At 44.0% G+C, this 12,519-nt stretch overlaps 1 protein-coding gene across 1 annotated transcript; it reads left to right on the plus strand.

The window, feature by feature from the left end:
* Positions 1-115: 115 nt before the first annotated feature.
* Positions 116-11,495, plus strand: GABARAPL1 (GABA type A receptor associated protein like 1). Its single transcript, XM_040235167.1, has 5 exons — positions 116-1,561; positions 6,031-6,109; positions 7,359-7,477; positions 8,883-8,944; positions 10,489-11,495. The coding sequence occupies exons 1-5, from the start codon at positions 1,472-1,474 to the stop codon at positions 10,490-10,492; spliced, it is 354 nt and encodes a 117-aa protein (XP_040091101.1). The 5' UTR covers positions 116-1,471; the 3' UTR covers positions 10,493-11,495.
* The last annotated feature ends 1,024 nt before the right edge of the window (positions 11,496-12,519 follow it).

The raw sequence follows: 12,519 nt of genomic DNA on the forward strand, positions 1-12,519 counted from the left end.
AGAAGCAGTGTTGTAACAAATTGAATGAAGGTTTTTTAAATGACCCACATAAAAAAAAATCCTAAAAATAAAAAAAATGTAGGGCTATGCAATTCGTTTTGTTTCTTTCATTTTTTTTTTTTTTTAATCAGAGATCCTGAGACCTTGATGAAAGATGACAAGTGACCCAGGCCACTGTTGCCATTTTTCAGAACTTCCTGGACTGGCACAGCAGCCCCTTATTCTGTATCTTCACTCTTTTTTAATATTACAGTTTCTGCTGCTCTTCCCTTACAGGTCCCTATAATCACTTGCTAGTAGTGGTTGGAAAGGCTTTATTCCTCTGTCTTAGCAGGGAAAGTGGAGGGCCAAAGGGAGGTGACACTGTTACCTCCAGTCTTCCACCAGCCCTTCAGGTGGCACTTTGTATTCATGTCTGGAAAGGAGTACCCTCCTCTGGTGAATTTTTGCATCAGGGGAAAAACTGAGGACTACCGAATTAATCGCCTAAACCGCCTGATATTTTCTTTTCCGAAGATAGACCTAACTTCTGAGATCTGTCATTCATTTCCATAGCTCAACCTATGCAAAGTTCTTAGAAGTAACGACTGACGTCACTTCCCTGGACCTTGATCATACCTCATGCCCTTCACCTGCTACATCTCTTCAGTTCCCTGAGTCATGCTCTGTTTATGTTGCTGCTCTAGGAGCAGATTTGCTGCAAAAACCCAAACATGACGCCAACGTGGTGAACGAGAGGTCAAGGGGCGGAGGCAGCCAGCCCAGCATCCGAGGCACCAGTGTAATCAGTGAACGAGCAAAGGGCGAAATACAAGCCCGGGGCACCTCTGAATGGGCCAAAGGAGTTCCAGGACCCCCAACCCACCTCTTTCCAGACTCCAGATCCCAACAGGCTGAAAAAAAGCTGGATTTTTACCATCTGTATTTGTTTTGGGGCCCAACCAAGAAATGGCGGAGAGGGTAGAAGACATCTTTAGAACATTATTTTTTGTTGTTGTTTTATAAACACCTCTAATGTCACTGTCACAATAAAATAAAATGTGAAAATTTCTCGTGTTCTAAATGGACTGTATTCGGGGAAACTGTAACTAGAATGAGAAAACACTGAAATGGGCTGCGCCTGCCCACCCCCATCCCGCGGTCCAAGGTTCGCGGGGGCGGGGCGGGGCGGGGGCGGGGCTTCTGACGTCACAGGATCAGCCGGCCTTCGTGTTGTTTTTGTGCTCGCAGCTCTCGGGAAAAGCGACCGGGAATTCTTTACCTGGCCCTATCCTGTCTTGGAACCCAGGCCCCGAGTCCCCCCTTTCTGAAAGCTCTGCCGAGCGGCGCTGCGACGTGGGCTGGGCTCTCGGAATCGAATCTGAGACTGATTGCAAATTGCCCAAAGGGATCATCAAAAGACGGGAGAGACGCCTTCGTCCGCGAGGGAGGCAGGCCCCGTCCGGGGATTTTAGAAATCCTGCGGTTCATCATGAAGTTCCAGTATAAGGAGGACCATCCCTTTGAGTATCGGAAAAAGGAAGGAGAAAAGATCCGGAAGAAATATCCGGACCGGGTCCCTGTGAGTGTCCTAGGCGGGAGAGAGGGGGATGGGGATGGGGACGGGGCAGTCGTGATGGCTGCCCAAAGGCACAGAAGGGTGGCCTCTAAAATTACTCAACCTGCACGCCTTTCACCACGGGGAGAGCCAGTGGAATGGACGTTCGGACTGCGGACCTTTTAAAACTCGTATCCCTAGAGCCGGTCCCCATCTTTTAGAGCTGACCGCAGTTTTAGAACGGATCCTACGATTGAGTGACTCAGCAGGGTTCAGGGGATGTGTTGGCTGGGGTGTACTCAAAATGTAGCTTTTTGGCACGAGAATGATGAGGTCGGGACCACCCATATGCTGCCTTAAGATAGCATGGAACTGTTCAGGAATGACAGATCCAGGGGGTTTGCATCAATTTCCTCCCTTAGGTGGTTCTCCGTTAATCAGGAGGACTTTGGCCCTTTGTAGGTCTGGGTTTGGGAGGGAAAGTTTGGAAGCCATTGGATCTTTTATTTTATTCTGTGAGGATTAGGAAGGGAAGGGGACGCCACAAGAGAGGCCTGGCCCAGAAAACAAGGTCACGTTCTCTGCGCAGCAACCCGGTTGCCTCATCATTCTTGGCTCCAGGGTGTGTGGGCCGGTGTTCATTCTGAACACATTGTACCTGAACACAGTCAGGAAGTACTGAGACCTTTTTCTCGGGTTTTTGGACTCAGGTTTATGTTCTTAAACCTAGTGCAGGCGGAGAGAAGGAACAGGGAAGAAATACCAAGGTGTCTTTCTGCATCCGGGCGTTTTTCCTGTCACCCTTCCCCCCACCTCTTGCCTGGTTTTCGCTAATGTGGGCTGCGTAGCTGGATTTGAGGGCAGAAGGCTTTTAAAGTGTGATAGAGGGAACAGCAATCCTTGAGTTTGGGAGATGGGAGGATTAGAGACCCTAAGACTGTGTTGTTTATCTTAGGGCAGGGACTTTAGGATAAATATTACAGGTAATTTACGTGTAAAGGAATTTCAGTTATCTGATGGTGCATTCTTTCCAGTCTTCATCTAACTTTTCATGTTCTTACAGCTGCCAGAAGCGACCTGGGCCGTATAAACCTCTTGCAGTACTTTTTCTATAAACTAAGGGAGACATGAGAGCTGTTACATTAGAGGAATTATGTACAAAGGTGTTTTCAACTAAAAAGGAGAACTAGCCCTATTACCTACTAAAGGATGCTTCGCAAATTTCTTTCCTGGTCTCTGGATCTTGGATGACTGTTCTAAAAGTTTCCCACCAAGTCTTGGTGACGCCCATCCTAATCCTCTTATAATATTTTCAAGTGACAACCTACTTTGATTGATAGCTTACCACGTCCCTGCGAATATCTTCAGTACCCTGTCTGTAGTCATTCACTTAGTCCTCACACCATTATAATCCCTTTCTACAGATGAAGGATCTGAAGAAATGGAGGAACTTCCTGAAAGTGGCTGATGTGTGCCTGAGCTGGGATTCTGATCCCGGCTGTTGGATCCTCCAGGCCATAGTGTTTCTCAAGGTCCAAGGCAGTTCATGATTTAAGAATGATTTAAGCGTGCCTTATGCTGTCAGATATTGGAAATAGAGAGTCAGTTGTTGCTGCCCTCAACAGTTAAGATGGCAGTATGATGCCAGAAAAACATTCCAGTAAGCAAAATGACGACCGTTTTTTTCAGAACTCCAAGATTAAAGCTCTGTTCCAATAGTTCTGTATAAGCTACAAGCTCAGAATTGTACCTGTTCCAAAATCTAGTTAAAATTCTGTTTCCTCAAAACATACCTTCCCATTTCAGTTGTTTCCATGCATTCACCCAGAATTTCAGCTAATCCCTCTTTTTTTTTTTCATTGTTTGCTGTTAAATATTTTACTTATTTGATAATTTGTAAGCTCTTATGACTCACTCAGATCTCATGATTTCTCCAATTGGATTTTAACCAGTGGCCAAACTCCTTCCAGCTGCTCAGTGTGTGGCTTTCTTTCTGATGACCAAAAAAAAAGAATAATAATAAAAGGAGCTTTGCTCTCTGAATCCTGAGATTTGGTGTTAGTTCTGGGCAGAACTCTGCATCTCACTGTGCTGAAGTGTCATGTTGACAGAAAAGAGGGTTAAAGGATTTCCAAAGCCCTATCTCACTGGACTGTTTTGTTCTTAAAGCAGTCACGTACCCTGATTCCATTGCACTTGTCTTTGTTGCTCTCTTTTCCTGCTCCCTTCTTGTGGTTTCCATCTCTTATTAATCAGGGCTGGAGCTGCCAGGTCTCAGTTCCTGCGTAGCGATGCTACGCTCCCTCCTTCCCTTTTAATTTTATTTACCTACCGCCTTGTTGTTGGATCTTCACTGGTCTATTCCTATGCTATTCCGACTTTCTTTTCCTTTCTGATTCATATATCAGTACTCCAGGTTTAATTTTTTTTTTTAATTTTTTCTTCTGGTTTTATAGAAATATAATTGACATATGGCACTGTATACCTATAAAGTGTAGAGCATCGTGATTTGACTTACATACCTTATGGAATGATGGTCACAATAAATTTAGTGAATATTCATCCTCTCATAAAGATACAAAATTAAAGAAATAGAAAGAAAAAAGTGTGTGATAAGAACTCTTAGGATTTACTCTCAAAGTATAATTGACCTACAACACTGTTAATTCCTGTTACACAACATAGTGTTTTTTTATGTACATTTCAAGACACCATGATAAGTCTAGTTATGACAATGTCACTGTGTTAGTTACTACTCTATTCCTCATTTTGTGCCTGTGACTTATTTAAGTGTGATAATGTCCTTCTGGTCTTCCTGGTGCAGAATTCTCTTTCTCTGCAAAAATAAGTAGGTTTTTCACTATGTTAACCTATCCCCTTAAATTTAAAAGCTTCAGATTTCTCCAAATCCTTATTTTTAGATCTTTACAGTTTACAAAGCCTTTTCACATAAAAGTTTTATGGATTTATGGATTATTTGAGTTTGTTGGATCCATTCCATGTGTCTGTAAAAGATGTGTTTGAAGGTTACCGTGTTCCTTTTTATTGGGCTTCCCTGGTAGCTCAAATGGTAAAGGATCTGCTTGAAATGTGGGAGACCCAGGTTTGATCCCTGGGTTGGGAAGATCCCCTGGAGGAATGCATAGCAACCCACTCCAATATTCTTGCCTGGAGAATCCCATGGACAGAGGAGTCTGGTGGTCTACAGTCCATGGGGTCACAAAGGCTCGGACACAACTGAGCGCCTAAACATACATACATATTTTACTCCTTGGAATGCTGAAGTTAAGAGAATTTATGTGACCTATGCCCAGTGTTCATTTATGCTTTAACTTTTCTGTACTTCTCTTATCTTCTACCTAAAATGATTATATTTTCTAGACTAAAAATCTAAAACTGACGGTTTTATAATCAATTCAAAGTATTTATAATTTAAATCAAATTACATATTATATCACTTATATAGTATATAAATACTGAATGTGTTTTTGTAATATTTAAATTTAAGTACATTATTTAACTTATTGCTTGAAATTTTATTTATAAAATATTTCCTGTTTTATACATGTATAACTTATGTATCTTTTTTCCTTTTTGTAAATTATTATTTTTATTGAAGGATAATTGCTTTACAGAATTTTGTTTTCTGTCAAACCTCAACATAGGTATACGTATATCTCCTCCCTTTTGATGTTTTTTTCCTTTTCATTACAAAAATAAATGACCCTTCTAAACTTGGAAGTATTGTAGAAATATTTAATGTAGACACTGAAAATCTCTTAAAATTCTAACATAATCAATATGGGTTATTATGGGTTATTATACTGACATACAGTCACTCTCAAAAATTTTGATGAAGTACAAAATTTAAACCACATTATCTGTATCTTTACAGATAAATATCATTTATGAGAAAGAATAAACCTAGTAGGTACTCAGGACCACTTGAGAAAATCCAGACAATTTTCTTGGTGCTTCAACTAAATGCCAGAAAGTATATGAGAAAGTAACAAAGTACCTGCCTACCAATGCAGGAGCCGTAAGAGAGTCTAGTTTCATCCCTGGGTCAGGAAGGTACCCTGGAGCAGGACATGACAACCCACTCCAGTGTTCTTGCCTGGAGACCTAAGGAGAGAGGAGTCTGGTGGCCTATAGTCCATAGGGTTGCAAAGAGTTGGAAACGACTGAAGCGACTTAGCATGCACGCACGCACATCTTATAGGTAACTTGTAATTAAAATCAAGGTCCTCTTTACTTTTCATAATATCCCTTCCCTATCCTCTTGTTGTTTCAGTAATAAAATTATAACCTTATTAAGAAACTTTGTTTCCCTGTACATTTTGTAAAGGGTAAGAGAGAATTCGAGATGGAAAAGTTGTATTGAGCCTAGAGAAACTCACTTCAGATAAGGGCAATTGTAGGCTGTAGAAAGAAGGTAACATACTAGGTTGGATTCTGCAGTTTTCATTCCCACCCTTTGTCTCTCCTCCCAGGTGATCGTGGAGAAGGCTCCCAAGGCCAGGGTGCCTGACCTGGACAAGAGGAAGTACCTCGTGCCCTCTGACCTCACTGGTAATGCTCTGTCCCTCCCCTGACCCTTCCTCCCACAGCAGAGCCTTCCCAGTCCTTCCTGTGTGCATGTGATCGTGGGCTTGAGGGGAGGTAGAACTGAGGGAAGTGAGTGGGATGCCCCAGAGAGTTGGGTGATTCAGCGATGGTGATGTAATTGTTCTTTCCCATCACCGATTTCCTTAAGCTTTTCCCATTGTTGTAGGGCCTTGTTTGATTTAGAGGCAGCAGAGTGTAAGAGCTTGAAAGAAAAGACCAGACGTGTATTACATAAGCCGCTTAAAATTCAGGTTTGTTATTGTGATACCAATTTACACCATAAGGAAAACCAGACTAATTTGTTGGGAAGATCACATTATACAGATTCTCAGCTGAATACCTTGACCTCTTCAAGTTATGGGTTTTTTGTTCATACATCTTGTAGATACTGTTTGAATTTGCAAAAGGTACGTTAATTCTTCATGTTGATTTTTAATGGAATAACCACTGCATCCAGGAGGCACTTGGAAAGATATTGGTAGATGTGTTTGCTCCAGAGTGGTTAGGTTTGAATATCAGCCTTCTAGAAACCATGGGCGGAGGAACCTGGTAGGCTGCAGTCCATGGGGTCGCAAAGAGTTGGACACGGCTGAAGCGACCTGGCAGCAGCAGCAGAAACCTTGCAGTGTGCTCAGTGAAGAGTAAAGCACTGAATGCCACTCATTGCCCTGACACTGGGATGAGGGGTTGTACTAAGATTACTGGAGTCCAGCAGATCCCTTCCATCACAAGTTTGTCTTAGGCCGAAATGGACATGAAAATGTCTGTTTGTTTTTTTTTTTTTCCCCATATTATGTGGCTTTGGGATCTTAGTTCCCCCTACCAGGGATAGGACTTGGGCCCTGGGATTGAAAGCACCAGAGTCCTAACCACTGGACCCCAGAGAATTCCAAAAAGTGTGTTTCAAATCAGATTTAGACCATGGGAATTTTAGCATTAGGTCTGAAATTGAGTAAAGTGGAGACGGATTGAGGAATTAAACTCCATGGCATGTCAAGGAACACACAGGCTTCTTGCCATGTCATTTTTTGTTTCTGAAGCTGCAGGACAGTGTTTGGCTCTGCTCGGATGATAATGCCAGTCTGGTGCTTTGGGAAACAGGTGCAGTAGAGTTGTCTTCTGGATCTTACTATCCTCCTGCTAACCTCTCGTCTTCTTCCGCTTCGTCTTCATTTCCTAACCATCCCGCCCCCCGCCCCCTGCCTCCGTCCAGTTGGCCAGTTCTACTTCTTAATCCGGAAGAGAATCCACCTGAGACCTGAGGACGCCTTATTCTTCTTTGTCAACAACACCATACCTCCCACTAGTGCGACCATGGGCCAGCTGTATGAGGTAATGGTCCTGGCAACAAAGCCGTACCATCTGGCCTTCTCTAGCCCAGGTGTTATCATCCACACACTCGGGAAGTGGGGCAGGTGGTAGAGGTATCATTTATCAGGATGCTCTCACATGGCCGTGTCAGGCTCTGGGAGATCACGTGTCTCTTGTCCCTCAGCAATTGAGCGGCCCACTGGATTCAGTCCCTTTGAATTATTTTCTCAGTCTTGCCCTGCCGTAGTGTTTTAACATTGGAGTGTCTTTATTGAAACAGCAGGAAGTGCTTTCTGACCACAGATATACCAAATCAAATGAAATTTAAAGACCAGGCAGTCTTTCAGTGGATTCATTTGTCTTCACAAATCAACTCAGTTGGAGGGATAGTAACTTGAATGATTTTATTTGGTTTAATTTTTGGTAAACTGTAAAAATATGATGATAAACTATAGTAGAGGACTTGATCATGATTTATCACTTTAGACTGTAACTGCATCATTATTCTTCAAAGGGTTTCACACAATACTGCCTTATAATTGTATCCTATTAGTGAACTTTTCTAATAATTTCTAGTTTTTATTCCACAGCATATATTCCCTGGTTTACATTCATATATATATATATCCCAATATATATAATTTTATATCCCAACATATATATAATTATCCCTTCGATTCCCGGGTTGGAAAGATCTGCTGGAGAAGGGATAGGCTATCCACTCCATTATTCTGGCCTAGAGAATTCCAAGGACTGTATAGTCCATGGGGTCATAAAGAGTCTGACATGCTGAGTGACTTTCACTTTCAAATTTATATGGTTAGTGGGTTTCCCTGGTGGCTCAGCAGTAAAGAACCTGCCTGCCAGTGCAGGAGACACGTGTTCAATCCTTGGGTGAGGAAGGTCTCCTGGAGGAAAAAATGGCAACCCACTCCAGTATTCTTGTTGGGAAATCCCATGGACAAGGGAGCCTAGTGGGCTACGGTCCATGGGGTCACGGAAGAGTTGGACTCGACTTAGTGACTGAGCAGCAGTCAACACCAATATATCATGTTGTGTCACTGGTCTTCTTGCCAGAATGAGCTTCCTATCTCTGATGTGTATGATGTTCTCCATGAAGGTTTTTGTGAACTTAGAGTTCAAAGTTGAATCCCAGCCACTTCTGCTGCTTCTTTGATCCGTTTTTTTGGCCCTGCCCAGTGGCATGCAGGAGCCAAGTTCGCTGACCAGGGATCACACTGGTACCCCCTGCATTGAAAGCTCAGAGTCTTAAGCACTGGACCACCGGGGGAGTCACGCTATCCTCTTTTGAACGGGGATGAAGGGTACCTCCTGTGCCTACCCTGCAAGGTTGTGTGAGACTCCAGACCCTAGGGAGGATGAACTTGATTATGTTTCTAAACCATTCTCTCCCCTCTTTGCCTAGGACAACCATGAGGAAGACTACTTTCTGTATGTGGCCTACAGTGACGAGAGTGTCTATGGGAAGTGAGTGGCAGAAACTGGCCGATGGGAGCGACTGGACTCGGGGCAGGGGGAGGGGCAAGTGTGGGGCTTGGGGAGAGAGATTCAGAGGGAGGGCTCCCCCCATGAAGGAGACAGAGGTGGAATACCTGGAAACACGACACCACACACACCATCACCATATTTTCACATGCTCGATTGACATTTTTTGCTGCTTTCTCGGCCCTGGGAGAAAGCATGTCAGGACAGAGCTGTTGGGTTGGCTTAGATAGGAAAAAAAAAATGGGGATACTCTAGTCTCACAACAAACACTGCTGCAAAATCTGATTTCCATGGAAGAAGCGGGGGGTGGGCAAGTTGGGGCCAGAGACTGTGGACCACAGTAACTTCCTGCTCTCCTTCGCTTTGGGCAGAGATTCTGTTTTTGACGTTTGCACAAGACAGGAGGGGAAAGGGGTTGAGGATGTTGCAGGACTACTGGCTGGTGGTGGACCATTCCTGGGGACCAAGAGACCCACTGTAATTGAAGTGTTGTGCCCCTGACCTCTCCTATCTCCCACATCCCTCCCACATCCCAGCCAAAAGCATCAAAGTACCCAGCCCACCACCCTGTGGTGGCTGTAGACCTCAGATCCAGACACTTAGATGGAGCTCTCCTTCTGCTGGAGAGTAGAGGCCAGGCGTGAGGGACGTCAGGATTGCGAAGATAGTCTCCATAGCATAGAACTGGAACTGAATGAGTACTGAGCATCTCTGTCTAACCTGCTTTGCTCTTTGGTGCCCGTTTTCCCCACACCTACCTTGGACTTGAATGAGCGTCACCCATTTCAGTAATAGGCTAAAACCACTCATCCTGACATTTCCCAGACTTCACTCCATGAGTTAACGGAGTTACGTACAGAAGGGGCAGGTATGCGGTAAGGTGGCTTCTCTGCACCTCCCGCTTATCCGGAACTCTTGCTCCCGGCCTGCTGTCCTCCACTTTCTCAATGCACAGAGATGCATGGTGAGGGCCAGTGGCACCCCCTCCTTGGGTCTTAATTTCCCGCAGCTGCTAGTTAGAAAAATTTGAGAGTGGTAACTTTTCATAGTTCTTGGGGATTCCATTTGACTCTGATTATTTTCACGTTAGGGTTATGATCTGGGTGGGAAGCAGGAATTTGCACCCAGATGGGACATTTCAGTTCATCTCAAGACACTTCAGTTCATCTCCGTGAATGAAAAGGGTCCTTCCCGTGGGGGAAGTCTGAGGGTCAGCTCTGTCAAGATGCAGGCTCTTGTATAATGAAGTTTCTGCTGTCAGGCCAAGGAAATAAAAGAATTGCATACCTTAAAATGACTTAGAAATGTTGCCTTTATTTAGTAGGTATTAGAGTAGACGGCGTGTGGACTCCGAGTGGAAAACTGGGAGGAGGTGGCCTTTTGAGGGGTTGCCCAGATGTGGTCAGACGTGTACTCTGCCCCTCACCACCCAGGAGTCACTGTCCAAAGGCCAAAGGCAAAGGGAGCTGGGGACGGGGTGCCCAGGTTGTCTGTTGGCAGAATGTGCGTGGTTTTTTCCTCCACAGATAAATGCCTTGTCACTGCTTTACGTGCTCCTCAGAGCTGAAGGTGGAAGACTGCCTACATCAGAAGATAGCGCAGTGGAGGTGGGGGTGCTTGTTAAAATGCAGATGTCTAGGCCTTGTCCTGGGTTTAGCTGACTCAGAATCTCAGCGTAGGCAGCTGTATTGTTAACTGGCTCCTTGTGACTCTGCTGCACACCAAAGCTGCAGAGGCTCTGCTCTGTTAACCTGGCTTCCCTGTAAGTCCCAAGCCAGCCTGTTCTTGCTATCACGTCCTGGTCTGTAAGAAGCCACCGTCTTCCAAAGCAGCAAAAGGCACCTTGATGGCTTTTGGGCTTGGCACAAGCTTGGTGCCCCTTCCAACCTTAGGTTAGAACCTTCAGTCAGGCACCCATATGTAGGTGGGCAGTTGGGGTACAAGTTAAGAGACAGCAAAAAACAGATGAGTGGAATTTCCTTTCTGAAAGAAATCGGGTGGTTCTGCTTTATTCCACTTTTTTCCCAACGCAAAATTACTTTTTTCCCTAGAAAGCCTGGTGCACTTAAGAATGTTTGTAGGACTATATTGTGAAATCAGGTTAAAAGTGCGAAAGAACAACAAATGGTTAAAATGTGAATAGTGGTGACTAGGCAGACAAGTGCACTGCCATGCTCGAACTCCGGGGGCACTCTGCCCTGGTGGTGTGTATGGCATTCTCCAGAGCTGGGTAGGGCCCAGGTCTCTGCCTTGTTGCATTCACCCTTTGAACATAATATTGTCAGTTATTCCAAATTGCTATCAAAATGTTCCACATATTAACCACATAATTCTTTATGGTGACTGTGTCGGTAACCACCCAATATAATAGGTATGGTGTGATTTGAGGTCTTGTGTGTGAGTTGGGGGTGCTCTTGCCCAAGAATACAGCCTCAAGTCAGCTGTAATAACACACCAGTCATTTCCAGAAAAATAAACTAGTTGATAAACTGATTGTGTCCAATTTTTAACTCAGTACAAAACTTGTATTCAACTATTTCTAGCTGTGTTTTCTTTTGGATATATTTTTACTCTTATTTGAATAAGCTCCAAGCATTCATCGTCATTTTGTTTTTACTGCATGAAACCACCAATTATTTTGAGAAACTGGTCTACTTTGTCCTTGAGTGGCTGAGTCCGGCTGGTCACTCTACTGCAGCCCCAAGTAACTGTTTCCTTCCTGGCCCTGCCTCCTGTCCACCTCCTCACTCGGCCCTTTGTTTACCTGGATATTACAGAGCTAGGCCTGCAGTCTGGTCAGCTCCAGCCTGTGGCATGCTCTCCCATGGGTAATCAGGGCTACAGAGCTTGTTTTTCTTGTTTTTCTTTTAACCTTCCCCATCCCCCAAACAAAAAACAGTCCTTGTTCCCAAAGCTGTAAGATGTTCTCAGCCTGTGATCTCAGTCTATTTACCATATATTTTCTTTTTACTTTTATTCTTGCGGTTAAGGACACTTTAATAGTTTGTAAATACAGGCAAACAGATTATTTTCATTTTGAAATAACAGGAAGCGATCACTCCAGAAGGAGTCAAATGACATTTCCACATGCCACCGTGCAGGCCTGCACATATTTCAACAGTGAGTAAGAAACAACCCTCGTCACTCTTCGTGTATATTTTGCAGTGTGGACCATCAGTTTTGACAGTCTGTTTTCAACACAGCAGTGTATTTAAGATCCTCAAGACTTCCATTTCGATGTGTTTAGCGCCTGAAACTTAAAAAGTGATCCTGAGCTCTTCGGTTGGAGGTATGAAACAACTGTTTGTACTCATCTCTTGGGGCCTATGTTGCCTTACATCACTCAATCAAAGCTTGGTTTTGCATTGCTTGCCATTCAAAGAAAAAGAAAAACTGTGTTTTAGGTGCTCTGATTCCTTACCTCCTTCAAGTCTTGGCTCAGCTATCACTTCAGGCTACACAGAGCACCTTTTCAAATATTTCAGCAACCTTCACCCACTCGCAGCTCTAATTCCCACGTTGATCTACTTTAGTCCTGTTTGCTGAACACAGATCCT

This window comes from Oryx dammah, unplaced genomic scaffold, assembly GCF_014754425.2.
Source record: "Oryx dammah isolate SB20612 unplaced genomic scaffold, SCBI_Odam_1.1 HiC_scaffold_29, whole genome shotgun sequence".
Classification (NCBI taxonomy): Eukaryota; Metazoa; Chordata; class Mammalia; order Artiodactyla; family Bovidae; genus Oryx; species Oryx dammah.